The 23,741-nt window shown below is 44.5% G+C and overlaps 1 protein-coding gene across 1 annotated transcript in view; it reads left to right on the top strand.

Moving 5' to 3' along the window:
- HOMER2 (homer scaffolding protein 2) overlaps positions 1–23,741 on the top strand; it is an 81,092-nt gene that overhangs the window by 15,401 nt on the left and 41,950 nt on the right. Inside the window, exon 3 of the mRNA XM_015420717.1 lies at positions 22,590–22,721. Within this exon, the coding sequence (XP_015276203.1) occupies positions 22,590–22,721 (132 nt within the window). The remainder of the gene's footprint in view (positions 1–22,589; positions 22,722–23,741) is intronic.

Below are 23,741 nucleotides of genomic sequence, written 5' to 3'. Positions count from 1 at the left end.
AGACGTGTTCTGGAAATGCCCCAAGGAGACTCCATTTGCCATGGCACTGTGACCAAGTCTTCTGTAAGCTTGTGGATGCTGGGGGAACCTGCCTGCTGCAACACCCTGAGGGAAAAGGTGCTGAACAGCTCCAATTACCATTGTTTTTTCTTACTCGCTTTGCATGTTATATACACATTCAAAGTAACTTCATATATATGATCCCAGGAATGTATACGGCAGCCCCCAAAGGTAGCCTGATATCAGTAACCTCATATTGCCTAGGGTGAGGCTAAGCCCAAGAGACCAGTAGCTTGCCTATGGATAGCTAGTGAATTCTGGGATGAAGTACGATTGAATTGGCGTTTCACCAGCTCCCTCTTTTAGCTTCTGTGCGTGAACTGCTCTCTGTTTTGTGTCCTGTTCTCATACTTCTGTTCCTGCTGACAGCAGTGCATGCAAGTGGCTCTAGTGAGGGCAATGGAACCTGGGAGATGTTGTCTGTTAGATAATACAGAACAGCCCTGAAGTGTTTGGTTTGGCAATTACTCAGTGCCCGTTCTGGTACAGGACAGTGCATCGGGCTGACATTCTCTTTTTCAACAGTGACAAATGTATAGCTATGGCTCTTCAATCATATGAATGTGTTTCTAGGTTAAATTGCATGCCTTTTTTCCATATATTAATGATTCGCGGTGCTGATGAGCACTTTGTTGCTCTTAGAGAATCTGCTGAACGCAAGAGCATAGGAAGAGCTCTGCTGGATCTAAACCAGGCGCCATCTACTCTGGCACCCTGTTCCCTGCAGTGGCCAGCCAGGGTGCCTTTGGAAAGCCCACAAGCAATTACAAAGGCAGCTGCTTTTCTCTGTTTGCCCCACCATGCAGCATCCTGAGGCCTGTGGCTTCTGTCCAGCTCTCACTGCTGATAGCCTTGTCTGGTCCCCCTTTTCAAGTCATCTGAGCCAGCGGCTGCTGCTACATTTTGTGGCAGAGAATTCCATAAGCCAGTTATGTGCCATGCCCTTTTGAGTGTGCCCCGGCTCTTCTGCCAGCTCAGTTTACCAAGTGACTCTGGTGTTCTAGGACAATGAGAGAGGAAGAAGGACGTGTTTCTCTCCATGCTAATTCATAATTTCATAAATCTTTTATTGTGTCTCTTTACCTAAGGAGTCATTTTTCCCCCTAAATGAAAAAGCTGCAAGCACTTCCAATCCTTTCATTGTAGAAAAGCTGTTCCAGACCTGCACGCTTGCCAGACTGGTCACACTTTTCTGTACTTTTGCCATATGTGTGGTGTTTTTTAAAAAAATGAGCTGACCAGAACTGTATATGATATTCCAGATACTGAAGACAAAAGGTGACTTGGAATTTTCTTGGGAGTTTTACCATCCCTCCCAGACCTTTACTGACTCTCTTTAGAAGATGCACTTCTGTCATCAGTTGGCTATTCAGAGGTCAGAATAAAAACCTTTGGATTTTTTGTGTGAGATAAATTTTAGTGTTTCATTTTCTGGCCGTGCTCTGCAGAGAAGCCCCAAGAGAGTCTTCTTCATGGCCTGTTTCCTAATCAGTGCATGCCATTTTGTGCACCAGTGGATTACCAGGCCTGGCTTTTGGCAACTACAATGAAAAACCAGGGGAAGTAAATTTACCCTTTTCAGAGTAGCTTCTAATGGAATGCACATGGCAGCCTTGCTTCAAAACTGCTTGCTGGAGTTAAGGCCCCATGTTGATGATGCTGTCTTTCTCTCTGCCCTGGTTGTGTGTACAAAACCCAGGGTTTCCGTGGCTGTTAATGATTTGCTACCATTCGTCTGCCCTGACCTGGATGGCCCAGGCTGGCCCAGTCCCATCAGATCCTTGGATGAGAGACCACCCAGGCAGTCCAGGGTTGCTGTGCAGAGGCAGGCAAGGGCGAACCACCTCTGAAGGCCTCTTGCCTTGAAGACCCTGCAGCTTCACCCTAAGTCAACTGCAACTTGATGAAACTTTCCACCACTACCATTAATCTGAATGGTGAACAGGTTGCCTGAGGGTCAGATGAGTCCCCTACAAAACCCACTGGGACGTGTGCTCACTCAGTGCAGTTTTTATATTCTCCACACACTGGGCTTTCTTTCTTCAGTGTGCCTTAGGCCAGGGCTAGGCCTTGCAAACCTTGCCATGCCTTGACACTCGACAGAATCCAGGCCTGGAAAAGAAAACCACCGTTAAGCCCGCCAGCTATTTTCTTAAATGATCTACATCTTGTAGCAGCTCCAGAATATCATGAGGTGTGGTGCTGTCCTTGCTAACAGCTGCAAGACTTGCCTTCGGGGAAGCCCTGGGAAACATGTTCAGATCTTTCTAAGAAGGAATGAAGGTTTGGGAAATAACAAGATCTGAATCTTTTTGGTGCAAACTCACCTCATGTGGTTCCTTAGGATCCCCTCTCCCCCTTGAGGAGCATTTCGTGGAGATCAGTGGTCTGCAGGGGGGGGGGAGGCAGGAAAGCCCCATGCCGCCACAGGGAAATTTAGGCCTGGCTATCCATAGAGAAGAGTCCTCAGGTGGTGGAGAACTTGTGCGGTGTAATGGTTAGAGTAAGAATGGAGAGATGCTGGTTCAAGTTCCCACTCAGGTATGTTTTTGAACATTGTTCTTGGTAGGGCCAGCATCTTGATTGCGCGGAGGCTTCCTCTGGATATTGCAATTAATTGTTGTTGTTCAGTCGCACAGTCGACTCCGACTCTTCGTGACCCCATGGACCAGCTCCCGCCAGGCCCTCCTGTCTTCCGCCGTCCTTTGAAGTTTGCTCAGTTTCATGTTCGTTGCATCTATGACACTGTCTAACCATCTCATCCTTTGCCGTCCCCATCTTCTTTGACTTTCAATCTTTCCCAGCATCAGGGTCTTCTCCAGTGAGTGCTCCCTTCTCATTTGGGGGCCAAAGTATTTGAGCTTCAGTTTCATTATCTGGCCTTCCAGGGAACAGTCAGGGTTGATTTATTTTAGGATTGACTGATTTGATCTTCTTGCAGTCCAAGGGACTCTCAAGAGTCTTCTCCAGCACCATAGTTCAAAAGAATCTATTCTTCGGCGCCCGGCCTTCCTTATAGTCCAACTCTCGCAGCCATACATGACTACTGGGAATACCATTGCTTTGACCATGCGGACTTTTGTTGGCAGGGTGATGTCTCTACTTTTTATCATGCTGTTTAGGTTCACCATCGCTTTCCTCCCAAGGAGCAGGCATCTTTTAATTTCATGGCTGCTGTCACAGTCTGCGGTGATCTGGGATCCCAGGAACGTGAAGTCTGTCACCACTTCCACGACTTCCCCTTCTATTTGCCAAGGAGTGATGGGGCCGGATGCCATGATCTTAGTTTTTTTGATGTTGAGCTTCAAGCCCACTTTTGCGCTCTCCTCTTTTACCCTGAGCAAGAGGCTCTTTAGGTCCTCTTCACTTTCTGCCATTAGAGTGGTATCGTCTGCATATCTGAGGTTGTTGATCTTTTCCCCAGCAATCTTAATTCCCGCTTGTGATTCATCCAGGCCAGCATTTCGCATGATGTACTCTGCATATATATTAAATAAGCAAGGCGACAATATACATCCTTGTCGTACTCCTTTTCCTATGCTGAACCAATCAGTTGTTCCATATCCGGTTCTAACTGTCGCTTCTTGGCCCTTATACAGGTTTCTCAAGAGACATGTGAGGTGGTCTGGTACTCCCATCTCTTTAAGGACCTGCCATAGTTTGTTGTGATCCACACAGTCAAAAGCTTTAGCATAGTCAATGAAGCAGAAGTAGATATTTTTCTGGTACTCTCTTGCTTTCTCCATAATCCAGCGAATGTTGGCAATTTGATCTCTAGTTCCTCTACCTCTTCGAAACCCAGCTTGTACTTCTGGTAGTTCTCTATCCACGTACTGTTGAAGCCTAGCTTGTAGGATCTTGAGCATGACCTTGCTAGCGTGTGATATGAGTGCAATTGTGCGATAGTTTGAACATTCCTTGGCATTGCCCTTCTTTGGGATTGGAATGTATACTGATCTTTTCCAATCCTGTGGCCACTGTTGCGTTTTCCAAATTTGCTGGCAAATGGAGTGCAGCACTTTAACAGCATCATCTTCTAAGACTTTGAATAGCTCAGCTGGAATACCATCACCTCCACTAGCTTTGTTGTTAGCAATGCTTTCTAAGGCCCATTTAACTTCACATTCCAGGATGTCTGGCTCGAGGTCAGTGATTATACCGTCGTGGTTGTCAAGGACATCGAGGTCTTTCTTGTATAGTTCTTCTGTGTATTCTTGCCATCTTTTCCTAATCTCTTCTGCTTCTGTTAGGTCCCTACCGTTTTTGTCCTTTATCATGGCCAGCTTTGCATGGAACGCTCCCTTGATTTCTCCAATTTTCTTGAAGAGATCTCTAGTCCTTCCCATTCTATTGTTTTCTTCTATTACTTTGCACTGTTCATTCAGGAAGGCCTCCTTATCTCTCCTTGCTGTTCTCTGGAAATCTGCGTTCAGTTGGGTAAATCTTTCCTTTTCGCCTTTGCCTTTCGCTTTCCTTCTTTCCTCTGCTATTTGTAAAGCCTCATCAGAAAGCCACTTTGCTTTCTTACATTTCTTTTTCTTTGGGATGGTGGTGATTGCTGCCTCCTGTACGATGTCACGAACCTCTGTCCATAGTTCTTCAGGCACTCTATCTATCAAATCCAGACCCTTGAATCTATTCTTCACCTCTACTGTATATTCATCAGGGATGCGATCTAGGTCAAACCTGAATGGCCTCGTGGTTTTCCCAATTTTCTTCAGTTTAAGTCTGAATTTTGCAATGAGTAGCTCATGATCTGAACCACAGTCAGCTCCAGGTCTTGTTTTTACTGACTGGATAGAGCTTCTCCATCTTTGACTGCAAATTATATAGTCAATCTGATTTCGGTGTTGCTTCAGACTAATAAAGGGCAATTTCAGGATTCAAATGACCCGGGCCAGGAGCCAATGAACACGATCTGAAATTGTCCAAGTGTCTTGAGTGGTCAGTAGTATTGAAGCCACACCTGCAGAATGTGATCCCAAGCTCTAACCACTCCCTCTAACCACTCCTCCATGTGGTACGTGACTCCTGGCAGCTAGGCTCCAGTAGGTCTGCCAGAAGTGTGAAACATGTGTGTTTATATGACAGGGCAATTGAGCAAATGGTCAGGCATAGGAAGCTAGAACACCAGGGGGTGAGGCAATTACATTCCAAGAGGGGAAACATGGAACCTTATAGCATCAACAGAGATACAGAAGGTTAAAAGAATTACACAAGGGATACATGAAAGCTATAGGAATCAATATTTCTAAATATTTCTATACAGCAATATTGTTCTTTGCAGCATCGGACTTTCCTTTCACCATCAGACACATCCACAACTGAGCGTCCTTTCGGCTTTGGCCCAGCCACTTCACTCTTTCTGGGGTTACTTGTACTTGCCCTCTGCTCTTCCTCAGTAGCATATTGGACACCTTCTGACCTGAGGGGCTGGGTCTAAATTTTGCTGTTACGAACGGAGTGACATTTTTTGCGTAATATCCCTTCTGTAAATTAAAAAAAGGAAGGAGAGAGACTGCCAGGACTCCAAATGATTGGTAATCCCAGGTTTCATGTCTGGCATTCTTTATGGCACATGTCCTTTGATAATCAAAGGATAGAGACGCTTAAACACTGGGTATAAATAGAAAGTTGTGAAGTGTTGGCAACAGTCACCAGTGGTGAAGATAAGGAGAGTCACTTTGCTTGTTTGTTTTACTGGCAAATTACAGATAATTTATTTGTATTATTTGCTACTCGGGCATCCTGTCCCACTTCCAAGGAGCTCTGGGTGGCATACATGGTTCCCTCCTGCCCAGTTTTATTTTCACAGCATCCCTGGGAGGTAGATCCAGGTTTCACGGTGGGTGAGGATTTGAACCTGGGTCTCCCTGTTACACCACGTTATCTTTCTAATGAAAATAGTACTAATGCGGTTAAAAAGTATGTGAGAAAACCACAGGTGTAGGAATTGTAGTAAGGCACATGGAAATGGAGTAGGGATAATAAAACGGCAGGAATTTTTAGCTTCTTGGGCACAGTTCTATTTTTAGATGGCAGTATCTTTGGACAGTGGTGGAGTGCCTGTTTTGCATGCAGAAGGTTCCAGGTTCGATATTTGGCATTCCCATGTAAGCATTCTCAGGTACCAGGGAACAGCTCTCCATCAGACAGTACAGGGCAAGATATTATAAAGTCCATATTGGTTTATCTTTGACCACCTACCCTGTCAGATGTATTTGAGTTGCTGCAACATTTGTACATGAGCAAGAAACCCAATCTTTGGTCAAAGATGATTCCAGTGGGGGTATCGAAGAGTTTATATAAATAGATATGGTAATCTTGGCTGCATTGTCCTTAAATGAAATAGCCAACCTGAAATGGCCATGTCATGCACCTGTGGAGGATATTGCCTAGGTGTAGAAGTGTGGTATGCTGCAGATAAACCTTTCAAATGTTAGGCCTATTTGTATTTGATAATTTTCATTGGTGGAAAGCCCTCTTTTGTGGGATCTACAAATCATTTAGAACCAGTTTGGCATTCCTCCTGGAGTGTCTGATTAGGTCCAGGGAAACCTGGATTCAAATTGACATTGTGCAGTGAAACTCACTGGTTGATCAGGGGTCGCTTGCTGTCTTTATCTTCAGCTTCTGTGCAAGGTTGTGGTGATTGGGACGTGCAGGTTGTTCCAAGTTCCTTGGAGGGTTAGGGTACTTAGTTACCTATAACGTGGAAGGATGACCAGGCTGGTAAGCTTATGTTAACTAGAGAGGAGTGTGAGTGTGTTTCAGACTGTCAGCATGACACCCAGAACTAATGTGGATGCAGAGGAGAGAGGGGCTGTTAAAGCATTCAAGTGGCCCAGTCATTTTTGTGAGAACCTGTTCACCTGGCTGATCCAGATACTAGACTTGTGGCCATGGCAAGGTAAATACTTGCATGATTTTCATATATGCAGTTTGTACAGACTTTCCTACACCCAGATGGGAGAAATGTCATGGATGAAGCAACCTTGACTCATGACATCGAGAACAGGTTCCTGGCTAGCCTCAGCTCGCATGGAGCCCAGTTTCTAATCCACCCCATCCTGAATTATTTGAAAATTCAATATCACCTTTTCCTAGGTTTTGTGACTCTACAAAGCTGCCCAAAAATCCACAGAAGCTTCAGCTCTGTTTACATTCTTCAGTCAGATTCTTTTTCTGTTGCACACACTGATAAGATTGGGAAGGCACTGATTTTACTGCCTTTATCAAAACAACAACAAAGCCTTACTACATTTGTTTTTGCTGCCATGAGTTTTTCCCCTACTCTGTACAGAACCTGAGGGGGAAATATAAAAGCTTCTCTGGCGTCAGGTGAAAACAATTCATGATGCAACTTTGGTGGGTATTCTGTAAGGAATGGTGTGTGGAGTCTGTGAGCAGCAAAGCAATTTGGAGCTGCCTTGAAAGACTCTCCTCCCGCTGGGCAGGGCACGCAGCTGGCAACTCCCTTGTTCAACTCAAGGCCAGTCTCAACAGACCACTCGAGTTCCACAGTTAGACTCCCAGCCCATAATTTGGTTAGGGTTGCCAGCCTCCAGGTGGGGTCTGGAGATCTCCTGAAATTACAACTGATCAAGACTACAGAGATTGGTCCTCCTGGAGAAAATGGCTACTTTGGAGGGTGGACTCTGTGGCCTTATATCCTGCTGAGGTCCCTCCCCTCCCCTCCCCAAGCCCTGCCCTCCCCAGGCTGTGCCCCCAGGTCTCCAGGAATTTCCCAACCTAGAGTTGGCACCCCTAATTGGCCCTGAAGACCATTGGGGCCAGGGCACTGGGGGAAGGCATAATTGTCTGTGTTGGTGCTGCCCCACTGCCCTCTGTTGGTAAAAATGCTAAGTGTAATACAGGTTCTTGTTCTTTATCTCTACTGGAGCTTACAGAAATGAGTGGAGGGGAGGGAGTTGAGTGGGGATTTTGGATTCTGGGAATGGTCCAGGGCACGAGTTCTTCCAGTTCTTCCCCCCCCCCCAGGATATTCCCCTCCCCTTTTAAGATCCAGGTTACATATCTGGCATTCCAGTTGTCACCTCTAATCTTTTGTGCACTGACAGTAAGTGGCTGGATGCATTTTTTTTTTAACTGTAAAAAGTGAGTTTCTTTCTTCTCCTGTTCAAAACAGAAATGAGAACTATGTGGGTGGGATGAGATGTTCACCTGTGTACCAGGTGTCAGATGCTGCTGTTCAGAGATCAAGTGGGGAAGCCGGCTTAGCCCTTCCACACCTGCCCCTTCTCTGTTGCGCCCCCAAATCAGCAGAAGCACAGGCCCAGGGTCACAGGCCCACAGCCAAAGATGAAATTTGCAAAGGGGGGGGGGGAGTGAGCCATCCCTTTGCTCCTGCCATCTTGCTCTGTCCGTTGTTCCGCAACTGCTCTGCTGAGATCCAAGTATCCGTGTTCTGGTCTACCACTGAACCTCTGGCTCAGCCCTGTATGCAGCTTCAGAAAGTAAGGATGCCTTGGAGAAGAGAGAGCCTGCTCAAAACCTTTGAAGAGGAGAAACCCTCTTTGAAACCTTTCCGCACCCAAATCCAAATGGCTGGCAGAGTGGCCATTTCTCCATACTGTTCCCACCAGGTTGTGTTGGCAAAACCTGGCTGCAAGCAGGGCTGCGGATCGGAAAGGCCTGTGTAGGAAACAAGCCAGCTTTTTCTGAGAATTCGGTTGCAAGGAGGTTTTTTTTATCATATCTGTTTCTCCATCCACTGACCAGGTCAGACCAGGTCAAGGAAGTGTTTCCTGCAGCTCCTTCCTTGAGATTATTCCTGGTGCCTTTCAAGTCTGAAGTCCTCCAACTCTCTGCTCCCTGCTAGAAGGGGGAGAGCTTGACCTACCCATTATCTCTCCTGCTATTAGCATTTGTATGAAAGTAAGCTGGAAAGCAATTGGACTGACTCTCCCTCCTCTCCTGGCTGGTCTCTGCCCAGTGGGGAAAAAAAACCTGTTAAAAAGCACAGGGGAAGTTTTACCCATTTCACACCTCCCAGAACAAAGTGCATTTCTTCACAAAAGCTGTAGGATTTTTTAAACATGTTAGAAATACAATTTTTTAAAAAATAACAACAATCTGTAAAAAACTGTAGATTTGTTCACTGTTATGAAATACCCTTTTCTCTTATCCAGCACCCTCTTTTTGTTCTTAACTGAACATCTGGCTTGAGGAAGAGTTCTGGGGAATGCAAAAGCTTGCAAAACGTACTATGATTTAAGTTCCTGATGCAAATGGTCTGACTTTGAAAGCAATCTACCTTCTTTCTGCAGCCTCTTTCATCCACTAGGGTTGCCAGCTGCTGTTCTAAATAAGGTTCCCATCCTTTTTAACAACTGTGCTTTCCTCCCAGAGGCAATGCAGATCTCCAGCCACAGTGCTATAGTAACAGGAGAGGTTTCACCCATCTCATGGCTATTAAAGGCGAAAGAAACACCCCAACAGGCCAGGCATTTTCAGTTTTGTCCTCCCACTGCAAATACTCAGTGTTGTAGGTAATTCTAGCAAGTAGATCTTTCTGCTTCAAGATTTTTTTTGCATGCTTCCCTGCAGGATAGAAGCTCATCTTGCCAGCTACTGGAATAACACTGCTCCAAGTTTGCCACTATTGATTAATAGATTTATTTGGTAGCATCTGTAACGTCACTGTTCATGAGACTTAACTGATTCCTGATCTGTATTGTAATATAAAGAACGGAGAAACTGGTCAGATCCATTTCAATGAAGTTAAAATGTGAAGCCCAGCTGAAACCTCTGTTCACCCCCAAATCATAACGTATCAAAAGCACAAAGCAAGAAGGACTGACTTTTAAAAGGAGCTTTCCCTTCCTAATGATGGGTGGGAGCAGGACACACATCTAGAAAACATACTGGAAAGATGGAAAACTTGTTTGCTCTGAGTTTGCTACCCAAGTACTAGAAATGGCCCTTGCCAAATACTTCAGGCTAAAAATCTTTTTGTTTCACACCTAGGCTGTGGTCACACACACTAAATAATGCACTTTCAATCTACTTTCAATGCACTTTCCAACTGGATTTTAATGTGTGAACTGGCAAAATCCAGTTGGAAAGTGTATTGAAAGTGCATTATTTAGTTTGTGTGATTGCAGCCCTAGAAGCCCATGGTATCTGGCACCTAGAGTTGCTTCGCTGAGAAGTAAGAGAAGGGAGGGCACAAATTCCAATGGATGAGCAGACAAAAGGCAGTTCTAAAAGTGAAAGCAAAAACTACAGAAGTCGGAAAGTGGAAGAGGAAACTTTAGGTACAGCTGTAGTTGGGAATCAAAACCAACACGAAACACCCATGAAGCCTAACGCTGAACAGGGTGGGCTGGAAAGTGTCACCCCACCTTACCTCAGTTTGCTTTGGTTGCCTTCTTAGGTAAGCTGCCTTTTCTGATTCTCAAGTCATTCCCTCCACACCCATCTGGGGATAGAATGCTGGCCTACCTTACAGGGCCGCAGCAGGGATTTCTAGGCTTGTACGTTCTAGGAGAGAGGGTGAGCTGCGTTTGCCTATTTCATCAGAAATGTTGTGGCATATGCTTCATGGACAAGATGCACAAAATGGTTGTGTATATGAGGTTGCAAAGTGGTAGCCACGCTAGTCTGTCTTTTTTTTTTTAACAAGTATTTTTATTAATTTTCGGTTTTATAATATAACAAAAACACATAATGAACATTTGGGTTAATTTTATCAAGATAATTAAACATACATATTAACGTCACAGGGACGCAAGAAAAGGGTACATTTTCAATATATCTTAAGTACTATAGTCCATTAACAACAAATAAAATACCGCTCCCTTTCTTATGATGTCTTACATAAACGTGATTATTTCTCGATATTTACCATAGTCGGCATAGAGTTTAAGGTTTGAGGTGATTGTCCCAGCACATACTCCGTGAAAGGGAGCCATTTGATTAATGAACTACTATGTGTGTTGGTATCTTCAGCGAACCTAATGGAGTCTGCAATTTTGTCCATTGCTAGTAGCTCCCAGACCTTGGTGAACCTCTGCAGAATAGAAATTGGGGAAGGATCTTTCCAGCTAGCTGCTATTATAATTTTAGCAGCCAATAGGAGCATGGAAATTTCTCTACGTAACTGGGGTATCTTATTATCTCTCCAAAGATCTAGTAACAGTAATTCAGGTGTGTTGTCTAAGTCATAACCAGTTATATTTTTCACATAATGAAGTACATTAGACCAAAAATCCGATACCTTTTTACACTCCCACCAACAATGCAAAAATGAGCCTCGTGCCCCACAGTTTCTCCAACATAGCGGTGAATGGGATGCAGCAATATGATGTAATTTTGGCGGTGTTGTGTACCATCTCATTAGAAGCTTATAACTTTGCAGGCGAATGTTTAAAGATTTGGAAGTAAGAGTTTTGGAGGCCCAGATCTTATCCCAATCTCTTTCAGTTAGTTTAGTGGTACAATCAGATTGCCAACTTTTCTGATAACTTAACGTCTGAAGGGAGTGTGAATCAAGCAATATTTTATGTAAAATAGATATTGTATGTCTAATAGATGTTTGATTCTGTTTCATTAGTCTTTCAAATACAGTAATAGGCTGCACTGATTTATTGCCCAGGTTCCAAGATTTAAATAAAGATACTAATTGTGAATATTCAAACCATGGTAGCTGGCATGTAAATTTCTGTTCTAGGGACTTTTTGCGGGCTAGCTCGCTTCCTTGAAGAATATCTATAAATCACACGCTAGTCTGTCTTGGCAAAAATCCAGTGACACCTTAACGTCAACAATATTTGTTTCAGAATGAGCTTTCTTGAGTTACACAGCTCATATCTTCAGATGTATGAAGGGAAAGCATACTGGGGATTCTTCTTGTGGGGAAGCATACAATGGGGAGGGGAGTCCAGAGCACTGAGAGAAAGGGGAGCAAATTGAAAATATCAAGCAGCCATAGAGGTAGCAGGAGGTGTGTCACAGCGTACTGCGGAGAACACAGATGAATTCCAGATCCCATCAGGATGGGAGGGGCTTGTTCCTGATTAGAGGCCACCAACGACCTACAGATACAGCAGAGTCTAAGTGTCAAACGAGCATGCGAAGGACGCGGTGGGTAGCGAGGCAGGTCTCTGAGTCCAAGTACCAGAGTGCTGAATCCGCCAAGTAATCCCCCACTCTTGCCTGGCGGGTTCTGTTGGAATGTTGTGGCTTATTACCAACTCGCCGTGAGTGCAAAATGGTGGCACTGCGTGGAGCTGTGGCCACTAAGGATACCATCCTGATGACGTCATCGGTTCCCTTGTTAGTTGTTGGGGAGAGCACTTATGTTGCACTGAATGTTTTTAAAATGCAGTTTTAATGTTTTATGTATTGGGCATTGGCCCCATCTGTACGCCGCCCTGAGCCCATTCGCGGGGAGGGCGGGTTATAAATTTAAATAAATAAAATAAAAAATAAATAAAAATATCAAATGTCTTGGGAGGCTGAAGATGCTCCCCCTGTGGTTTCAGAGTGTTAAAATGTTTAGTGTTTTGTTCTAGGCCTGTCTGATCTCCTGTGCAGAAACTGGCCTGTTTGGTCAGTGCAAACGGCATGTATCATGTTGGAAAGTGTCAGCAGAAGAGGGATTTTTTCCCCTGGCTGTTGTTTTCTGGTCCTGGGATGATGCAGTCAGAGTCAGTGTGGGGACAGTGCTGGTACTGGAGTTAGTTGCGGGGGCTAGTTCTTGGGTTCATATTTATATTTGGCGGTCCCTTCTTACTAGGTAGCAGCTGCTTCAGGATGGGGTGGGGTGCGCGACAAATCCTTTTTTACAGTAACTGTATACAAAGAGCAACAAAGCATCATTTGGTACATTAACAGTGCAATGTGCAAAGACTAAAAGGTTAAAATTCTATATACAGATAACTTTGTTACATCTACTTGAGCAAAGGTCTGCCCCACACCTACTGTGGGAGAGCCAGTAAATCAGAGATATCAGGGACTGAACCCAGGGCTTTTCACATATAAACTCCTAAAGACTAAAATTCTATACTTCTTCCAGCTACAGCATCTTTCACCAGGTACAAGAAACAGCCTAGAAGCTTGCTAGCTATGAAGTGGGCTGAATCCTACAAGTGTTCATGCCACAATAAATGCCTTTATCTCAGCCATGCTAAAAGTCATTCTTTAAGCAGGCACCTCAAGCCCATTTGTGTGGCTGTAAGGAGTGCTGTTATCACCTGCATTTATAAAAATAGGACTCTGTTCTTGAGAAAGAGAAAGACGAGTGCATTGGAGCATTTAATTTCTCAACAGCATTGTTAGCAGAGAAATTGAACCAAGGTTCCCAAAGGTATGGCTGGTAGACACCACGTATGGTTAGTACTTTATTGGACTATTGAACATAAATTCCTGCCTTTATACACAATTCTGTGTTTGCCCTTGGCTTAAATGGAAATGTCTCTCCTTAGCACTAATAACTTGGCTATTTCTCCTGAAGCTTTCTGCCAACTGTATTAAATATGCCACAAATGGGTCACTGAAGGGGAGGGCGGAGCTTAGCGCTACATGGTGGACGCATAAGCGAGGAGACAGATACAGCAGAGTCTAAGTGTCAAACGAGCATGCGAAGGACGCGGTGGGTAGCGAGGCAGGTCTCTGAGTCCAAGTACCAGAGTGCTGAATCCGCCAAGTAATCCCCCACTCTTGCCTGGCGGGTTCTGTTGGAATGTTGTGGCTTATTACCAACTCGCCGTGAGTGCAAAATGGTGGCACTGCGTGGAGCTGTGGCCACTAAGGATACCATCCTGATGACGTCATCGGTTCCCTTGTTAGTTGTTGGGGAGAGCACTTATGTTGCACTGAATGTTTTTAAAATGCAGTTTTAATGTTTTATGTATTGGGCATTGGCCCCATCTGTACGCCGCCCTGAGCCCATTCGCGGGGAGGGCGGGTTATAAATTTAAATAAATAAAATAAAAAATAAATAAAAATATCAAATGTCTTGGGAGGCTGAAGATGCTCCCCCTGTGGTTTCAGAGTGTTAAAATGTTTAGTGTTTTGTTCTAGGCCTGTCTGATCTCCTGTGCAGAAACTGGCCTGTTTGGTCAGTGCAAACGGCATGTATCATGTTGGAAAGTGTCAGCAGAAGAGGGATTTTTTCCCCTGGCTGTTGTTTTCTGGTCCTGGGATGATGCAGTCAGAGTCAGTGTGGGGACAGTGCTGGTACTGGAGTTAGTTGCGGGGGCTAGTTCTTGGGTTCATATTTATATTTGGCGGTCCCTTCTTACTAGGTAGCAGCTGCTTCAGGATGGGGTGGGGTGCGCGACAAATCCTTTTTTACAGTAACTGTATACAAAGAGCAACAAAGCATCATTTGGTACATTAACAGTACAATGTGCAAAGACTAAAAGGTTAAAATTCTATATACAGATAACTTTGTTACATCTACTTGAGCAAAGGTCTGCCCCACACCTACTGTGGGAGAGCCAGTAAATCAGAGATATCAGGGACTGAACCCAGGGCTTTTCACATATAAACTCCTAAAGACTAAAATTCTATACTTCTTCCAGCTACAGCATCTTTCACCAGGTACAAGAAACAGCCTAGAAGCTTGCTAGCTATGAAGTGGGCTGAATCCTACAAGTGTTCATGCCACAATAAATGCCTTTATCTCAGCCATGCTAAAAGTCATTCTTTAAGCAGGCACCTCAAGCCCATTTGTGTGGCTGTAAGGAGTGCTGTTATCACCTGCATTTATAAAAATAGGACTCTGTTCTTGAGAAAGAGAAGTATATAAGAGTGTCAGGTTGAGGATTGGAATTGTGTATATAAAATAGGTTGTGTATTCTTATAATGGTTGTTTGAAGTTATGTAAAGTTTGTTATTGTTTATAAATTTGATGCTGTTTTATATTTAAAAGTTATAAATAAAATGTTTAAAAAAAAAAAAAAATGGGTCACTGAAGGCTGTACATAGCTGGGGCTTTAATTTTTGGGACCCTGCTTGCTCTCCTTCTGGTGTGATTGATGAGCAATGCCTTGTCTGCAAGCTGCTCATGTCCGTTCAGCAAAGAGTGTGCATTACTATCCTGGTGGTGTGAAGTTTTGGCTGCTGCTTTGCAGATTCAGGCATGTTGGCTCAGTGCCAGTTCCACCACTTAATGCCTCTTGGGCATCAACCCAGTTCATAAATTTCATCGTCGTCACTTAGTGGCCAAAGATAAATATTAGGGGGAAATGGATCCCCCCCTGCATTTTCTCTTTCAGTTTGCACCCCAGAGTGGCTGCGATTTTTAGTACAAGGTAGATTAGGTTCTCCTGTGGTCCATGTCCTCTCTTTAGCTTTGGCATGGCTCACTCACCAAGAGCAGCTACTGTTACCGGGTGATCCAAGGTTGCAGTTCACTTTTGGCCTGGTCATTTTGGACGGTCAGCTTGGCTGGGTGCATTTCTAGGACTGGGTGCAAAACAGTTTTCCTCACTCGGTTGTGGACCACCAGAGCTCGAAAGACGTCAACTTTGAAGATTGGTGTGTGTGTGTGTGCTGAACTTGAGATATGGCTAATTACTTGGTAGTTATAGCCAAAATAGGCCAAGGTGCTGGGTTTAGACTGAAGTCCCAAAACCCAAATAACACCACAGGAACATAATTAATAAGGTTATTAAAAGAAATATGCAAAAGTATACAAATATAGAACCCAGTGCAAAGCTGAGAAGGAAATAATAAAACTAAGTAACTATCCTAGAATACTTATTCAGGCTTTAGTCCTCTGACCCAGATGTTACCTGGTCAGACTGAAGGTAGAGTCCAGATGAAAGTCCAAAATCCAAGAGGCAGGTGTTCCAGATGCACAAGGCCCAACCTACAGTCAAAAGGATGGCCATCAGGAAAGAAGGTCTGAAGGTCCAAACTAGAATGAATGGTCTTGCTTTGTGCCAGACTACCTGGAGCTGGCCTGATCCTTTCCGGCCAATTTCACTTGTTGCTAGGATTTGAATAACCCAGGCTAGCCTGATCTCCTTAAATCTTGGAAGCTAACCAGGATCAGCCCTGGTTTGTATTTAGATGGGAGACCACCAAACAAGTCCAGGACTGTGATGCAGAGGAAGGCCACCTCTGAATGTCTCTTGCCTTGAAAACCCTACGGGGCTGCCATAAGTTGCCACTTTTCACCACTACCATTGCAAAAATACTATGCATCTTCAGCACTATCTTTTTGTAAGAAAACTGGCCTTGTAAGTGTGATTGGGGGGGAAATGTCTCTTATAATCACTCTGGTTATGTTTCAGGGCTTACTCATCGACAAATTAAGTCCTGCTAAATAACAACTATGTATATGATTATATAAGATTGCCGTATGACAACCCTGGTGGGTGAGTTTCTTCCCTTATCCCCATAGTGAAGATTGTGGCCCACTCAGACTTGGTTCAGGCACATTGCCCAAGCTATGATTTGGCCTTATGTCGAGCAAGACTTGCTCTCCTTCCCGCTCTTGAATGCTCTGATTCTGTTATTGGCTTCCTGGTTTTAGCATCAAATACAGCTTGCTGTTACTAGCAAACTACAGTTTATGCTGCCATTTTAAACTAAGATCGTGAATTGGCTTCAAACCAAATTGAATCAGAGTGTCCTGGGTGCAGTAGGGTGGGGTGGGGTGGGGTGGAGGCATGAGGCACGGGGCATGGGGCTTGTTCCCATAGCACCAAACCATGGTCTGAACCAACCCAGTGAACAGAGCTGAGACTTGGTCCAGAATCTTTTCAACCCTAACCCTATGTCAGCCTAAAGCTAAAAGCTGTCAGACAGGGAGTTGCCCGCACAATGCTTCACAGGCCTGAAACTGATGACTGCATACATATGAGCTCTGACTATGGTATGGGGGGGGGGCGTGGGCGTGGGAATTGTGTAAACCCTTCAGTTTTACCCTGAACTCCCTTTGTCGGAGACACCAAGGTGGAGAAACTTAAAGCGTCTTGCCAGCCATTTCTTAGAACCAGTGCTTCAAAGAACTCAGAGCGATAATGCAATCAAGAACAACGAAGCCCTGAAACAGGAGAAGGAAATAGAAATCCAATAAGCACCTCGCAGAACAATACCTTAATTTATCAAATTTATTAAGCCCCTGAGTGCATGTGGTATAGGGATTCCACTTTTCTGTCTTCTCCTGCGTGGGCTTGCAAATGACTCAAAGCTTTCCAGAACGCCTCCCACAGAGCCATTTTCCGTTGTGCCAATTAGTATCCTGCTTTGGAAATGAGCAAAAAATGCAGTCTCCATAGCCTTTCAATAGTCTGCATGTTTGATACATTATGGATTTTTTTTGTCTTTAGTGACATGAGTGTGTAGAGGGAGGAAGAAGGGTGGTAGTCGCTCATCCTTTTTGCAAAGTTAAGAGAAGAAACAATCGTGTTCAAAACCACAGGGAGGCAGAATCAGGAAAAAAACAGTTAGAAGAACTTGATCAAGTTATCAGAGCAACAAAATCAGCTGCCTGAGAAACAGTCCAGCCTTGGAGAGATGGTGAAGCCCAGCTGAGCTGAGAAACAGGAGGTGTCTCTGGTTTGAATCATGTGTCAGACATGAGCCCACTAGGTGGCCTTAGGCAAGCCATGCTCAGCCTCAGCCAAATTCATGGAGGTTTGGGGGCAGAGCCCAGGGAGGGGAGAGTTTGAGGAGGGGAGGGAGCTCAGTAAGGAGGCGATGATATGAAGTCCACCCTCCAAAGCTGCCATTTCCTCCAGGGCACCTGATTGGTGTAGTCGGGAGATCAGTTGTAATTCCAGGAGACTGTGAGGCTCCACCTGAAGACTGGCAGTCCCAGCTCCCCCATGAAATATGTGCTTAAAGGGAGCCACAATGGCTGCTTAGACAATATATGGATATAGCACTTTGAACATTACTGCAGAAGGCTCCCATTCCATGATGCTGATCTTCAGAAGGACGGAAATCTGCCTAGCAGGAATACTTTCTCTTTTCTTTCTATATCCTGAGGAATATCTATCATAGGAGGGGCTCATAGCTTCATGACAAAGCACCAGCTTTGCTAAGTATGTTTCTGCTGGCATTTTTCCACATCAGGAAATAAACCCTGTTTAGTTGCTCCTATAACTGGGAAATGCTGGGTAAGCCGTGGAGAGGATAAAAGCTCCACCTCCACAGATAAGGCCACGTGTCCCTGTGGTCCAGTGTCTGCTGCACTTTGCGTGTCCCAGAATGTGCTCCAGAAGTCCCCACACTGCTCTAACCAACTGTTGTGCTCTCTGTGTGTGCACATAAGCACTCCATGTTAAACAGACACTTCTGGACTAACTTAGCTCCTTTCTGTTCTGCCGCACACTTCCACGCACAAAAACATGCACGCATACCACACACTGAGTAAGATGTGTGTGTGGATGTGTGTGGCAGAAATGGAAACTCCTTTGTTCATAACTTGATTGACAGAGCTGCATCTCTCTCAGTGAGGTTCAAGCTGGGTCCCCAGGAGTTTGCCTTAATTGCAGCCTGGTATGAATCAGACAGACTGTCAGCGTCTTCTTGTTGCACAATGAATTCCTTTATAAAATATAATAAAATCCTGGCTGCTACAAATGGGAATTCTTTTTCAAGTATGCTGAACAAGTATCACCCAACATTGCAACAGTAATCTGTGCTCAGATGGTGTCCCAGAGAGACCTTACAGTACTCCAGGGGTAAATCTGAAGACTATCAGAAACTTCAACTGGGTCAGAATGAGGAGGAGCTGCCATAACTAACACATCCCATCTGTTTTGGAAACTCTACACTGGCTGTCTTTTCTTTCCAGGCACAATTAAAGGTGCTGGTTTTAACCTAAAAGAACCTAAACAACCAGTCTGAAAGGTGTATATAATTGGGTCAAACAGTGGGATACAAACTGAAAAAGTAAATTCAAGCAGTCTTTTATAGTTGTTTGCTGTTTTAGTTGGTGCTGCTGAGTACATAATGTTTATTTTATGTTTTGTTTTAAAAGTTTGGAAGCTGCTCTGAAGTTGTTATGTCCGCTGACCGCCACTAGGCGCCAGCGACTCATTCTAGAGCTTGGCTCTCAGTAGACAATAGGGACTAGGATCCTAAAACCTCAAGCGGTCACCAATAGGGCCTTGGCGGGAAGTTTAAACCCTCCAATGGGACCTGTGGGTGGTCCACGGGTCTGTATTCTCTGTGTTACGTTGTGTACTAGTAAACATGTGCTGAGAATCACACAGTTTTCTTATCATTCAATGCGTTGAACCCACTACACAATAGAACTCAAACCGCAGGGTGTAAATATTTCAAATAAACCTTGCCACTTCTTTCTATTATATATTTCTATGCATTCGTTCATTCATTCATTCAGAGGCAGCTTTGGACATTGGAAATGAACCATTAATGCAACTGATTTATTTGACATAGTGTTGGGTGTTACAAGTCAAAACACTTCAGTATTTACAGGGTTAATGATGTTTGTTAAGTCACATGTTTTTTTGTAACCAATCTGTTTAGACAATAGGATGCCCGGGAACTTTGGAGCTAATTTGCTAGTCTGATTGGAAACCAGGGTGTCAAGTATTTAGCATATTGGCTTCTCCTCCCGTTCTTTGTTCTGACTAGAGAAGGAGACGCCATTCGGCGTCTTACCTTTTAGCTGCAAGGATGTAGGCATAATAGCTCTTTATTATTTTATATCCTGTGTACCTTTTCCCCATGTTAGCTTTATAGTAAACTTTAATATTTTAATATACACCATGGACTCAGTCTCTTAATACTCTGCTGACTTACTTAGAAAGAATCCCAACACATAGTAATCTAAAAGTTGAAAATAATGATGGGATGCAGCCAAAGTCAAGCACTTTTAAGTTCCTGTAGATTTCAGTAGGAGAAAACGTAATCAGAAGTCTCTCCCATTAAAACCAACTGAATTTTAACAGTTCTTAACTGTGAAAGAGCTTGAAGTCGAGGGGGTATGTATGGGAATTTTTTTATTCACTTCTTGTGCTCCAGGCATCTTACATCAGTCCATCCGCCACAAGTTTCTCAGCAACAGATTTAGCAGTTCCATGACCCCCAAAGTTTATGACAAGTGAGACCTGCTAGGGGTTTAGCTGAATACTTCCCTGGAAGTGGGGAGGGAGGGTGTGTGGGGAAATTATGTTGGGAAGGAGGGGAAACAGAGATTGCCATTTCCTGAATGAAATTCCTCCATAGAGGCAAATTAAACCTTTTTGTCTCTCCTTGAAATGAATCCCAGATTGTGTTGCTGGATTACTTTCAATTGTGCAGATTAATCATTCTTGAATACACAAGTGAAGTAAGGCGCGATTTGTGTACGTGCTGCAGTGCAGCGTGTTCGACTTCTGATTCTGAAAACGGCACCACAGTTTGATGTCTTGATTGGAAGGGGGAGGGGAAGCGTCTGTGCCATCTCCCTCTGTCAGCAGATCAGTCTGTATAATCTATGATAATAACAAAGGAAGCTGTATCTGACCTTTTCTCTGTGGTGGCATTTTACAGCAGCTGCAGTGCGCCTGCTGGAGGATGGTAATTTGAGGACTGATTCCACCGCCCTTCCTCATACATGAAACCAAATTCACTTAGTGGGTGACTTCGGGCCAGCCCTGTCTGGGCCTAGCCCACCTGACAGAGGTCGTTGTTGAGGTATAGTCGCCAACTCTGGCTTGAGAAATTCCTGGAGATTTGGGAGGGGAGAAACCTCAGTGGCATATAATGCCATAGAATCCACCGTATGAAGCTGCCGTTTCCTCCAGGGGAACTCACCTCTAGCCTGGAGGCTAGCTGTTATTCTGGGAGATCTTCAAGCCCCATCTGGAGCAATGTTCCCTCTAAGCTGTGGAGTCTTGTGAGCAAAAATTTTACTTTGTGAGCTACTGGCGTTAAAGTTGTGAGCAAGCAATTCGACTACTGCATAAATTAGTTTGCTCTGGAGCCCTCCTTCCTGAGCTAAGAGAAAAACGTGTGAGCCAGAGGCTAAAAAACTGTGAGCCAGCTCACACTAACTCAGCTTAGAGGGAACACTGATCTGGAGGTTGGCAACTGTTTCGTGAGGTTAAAGGGTAGTCTGCACATGTCAGCTAGAGCAGTTCGCAGGATATATACAACTATAATTACATTACGATTCTTCTGAGAGTCAAAGCTCCCTTCCTCAGATACAGGTCAGAGTGGCGATCCCTGAGTCCTCCTATCCCAGTCTGAAGGTGGGAGGGGTGCTGCAGAGAAGGAACTCGGGTTGCAGACGGCACAGTCAGACTGAGTAGAGCAGAGGGGAAATGCTCGGGGGCAGAAAATGAGCCAGTGTAGTGAGATAAGAACCCTGTGCTCCTGTTCCGTGTGTGGGGGGTCCATGGTTGTGAACTTGTGGATGAGCTCAAGTTCAGCAATCTCACTTGCAATCTCCCCTTGAGGCTTTTCTGTTTGAGGACTGCCACTGTTAGGTCAGCAGTGGAATGACCTGGAAGATTAAAGCGTTCTTCCCATTCGTTTTTGAGTGTTGCGGCTTTTAATGTCCATTTATTCTTTAGCGTTGGGACTGACCTGTCTGTCAGATGTAGAGAGCGGGAGAGCATTTCTGTCATTTGGTGGCACATATAATGTTGGCACACGAAGTGAGATGGTATGTCTAGTGTTAGGGCCCGTGATCATGTTGTCAGAGTGAATGGGGGGACCGACTTGTCATCTTGGTGTCTTGCAGGCCCTGGTCCTAGAGTCTGTGTCCATGTTAGGAAGGGCATTGTTGTTGTGGGTGAGAATTTGTTTAAGGTCTGTGGGCAAGAAAAGTTTTGACTCCCAATGCCTGTTATCGAATGCTATCAAATGTCAGCAATAAGTCTTATATAAAAATCTTCAGCATTAGATCATGATAATTCCTGTGCATACCAATATATCTAAACATATATTGTTGAAAGGTCACTATTTTTTCATAATTAATATGCTGGAATATGTATGAGGACATGCTGTTCAATAGTTGAATGCTTTCAGTGTTTCAAAGTTTAACGCTAGAACTGTGTGCACCTCGGCTGTTTCCTCATGACCAGGAATGCTATTTTTGCAAAATTCCCAGCCACAGAAATGGTACACATGCATGTCCAGCTTTTATGTGCCATGCTCTGGTTTCTGTGATTGCGCACAGGAATGGCTAGTGTACTCAGTCTCTGTTATTTTTCACCCAGGTGTAAGTCCTCTGAAGAGGGCTTATGTCCCAGCTCTCTTGACTGCTAGCTGCTGGTGTTCCTGGGTTTCAAGGCCGTCATCATAGCAGTGATGGGACTTCAACCCCCACCTCTCCCTGAATCATGTCCCGATTGCAGTCCATTAGTCTGCACTCACTGTAGGCAGGTCTTTTGGCTTTGGGGAAGGATCTGACTTGCAGTTTTCTGAATTTAGTGTCGGGAGACTTGTCAGCCCCTACTGCGTGTGATTCTTGAATCTGATAACCATCCTGAAGGGTTCTGATATGTAGGAAGTTATATTCAAGTACAAAATCCTCTCTTAAATCCGTATATTCCTTAGTGTATGTATTTTTTTTTCTTTTACAGGTAATTATAAATAGCACAATCACACCTAACATGACCTTTACTAAAACATCACAGAAGTTTGGTCAGTGGGCAGATAGCAGAGCAAACACTGTGTTTGGCCTGGGATTTTCTTCTGAACAGCAGCTGTCAAAGGTAATTGAGTTTAAATTACTTCTCTCCCCCTCCCCTGTTGCTCTTTTTTCTTGTAGCAAAATCTGCAATAATCTCAGTTAAAAGGACAAACAGAAGGATCTAGTGGGAGTGCGATATATATATGGAACTGTTTCCATTAAAAAACATCTTGTCTAAGAGATTAATCACCTGCACAGAAGCAATGAGTGGGCCAGAGTTTGTGGGAGGTGTTAACATTCAACCTGAAAGCTCCACCTTCTTTAATCTGATCACATGGGGACTGACTGACTTGCTATGCCTTCCTTGAACATATGAGAGATTCTCTACACTGAGTCAGGCCATTGGTCTATCTTGCTCAGTACTGTTTCTTCAGATCAGCAGAGACTCTCCAGGTTCTTGCAGAGAGAGACTGTCCTTTCTGCTGGAGCTTCCAGGGACTGAATATGTGCAAAGCATCTACTCTGCCACTCAGCTACTGTCTGTCCTGAGGCAGTATTATGATCACCATGTTGCTGATGGGGGGCTGAGGCAGAGAGAGGGAGAATGGTACCAAAGGCCGCTGGACAGATTCGTAGCAGAGATCTGAGCAAGAGCTTCCTCATTCACAGTGCTATGGTAGGTCTCATAGGTGTTAACACTAAAGAAGAGGCTTAACCATACTGTTGAGGCCTGAAGTTGCAGCCTCTTCTTTAGTGTTAAGTGCGTGGACTCTAATCTGGGAGAACCGGGTTTGATTCCCCACTCCTCCACTTGCACCTGCTGGATGACCTTGGGCAAGCCATAGTTCTGGCAGAACTGTTCTTGAAAAAAGAGCCGTTCCTGTCAAAGCTCTCTCAGCCCCACCTACCTCACAGGGTGTCTGTTGTGGGGCTGGGAGTAGGTAGGGAAAGGCGTTTGTAAGCCGCTCTGAGACTCCCTTGGGTAGTGAAGGGCGGGGTATAAATCCAATCTCTTCTCTTCTTCTGCTCCAGCACAATGGTTGTGTGAGCATGTGCAAGAATGTTATACTTTTGGGCTGCTGTAACTGAACTCGGAGCAAAG

This window comes from Gekko japonicus, unplaced genomic scaffold (assembly GCF_001447785.1).
Source record: "Gekko japonicus isolate JY-2015 unplaced genomic scaffold, Gekko_japonicus_V1.1 scaffold1431, whole genome shotgun sequence".
Lineage (NCBI taxonomy): Eukaryota > Metazoa > Chordata > Lepidosauria > Squamata > Gekkonidae > Gekko > Gekko japonicus.
The sequence above is the reverse complement of the archived record's forward strand: the minus strand, read 5'-3'. Positions and strand labels throughout refer to the sequence as shown.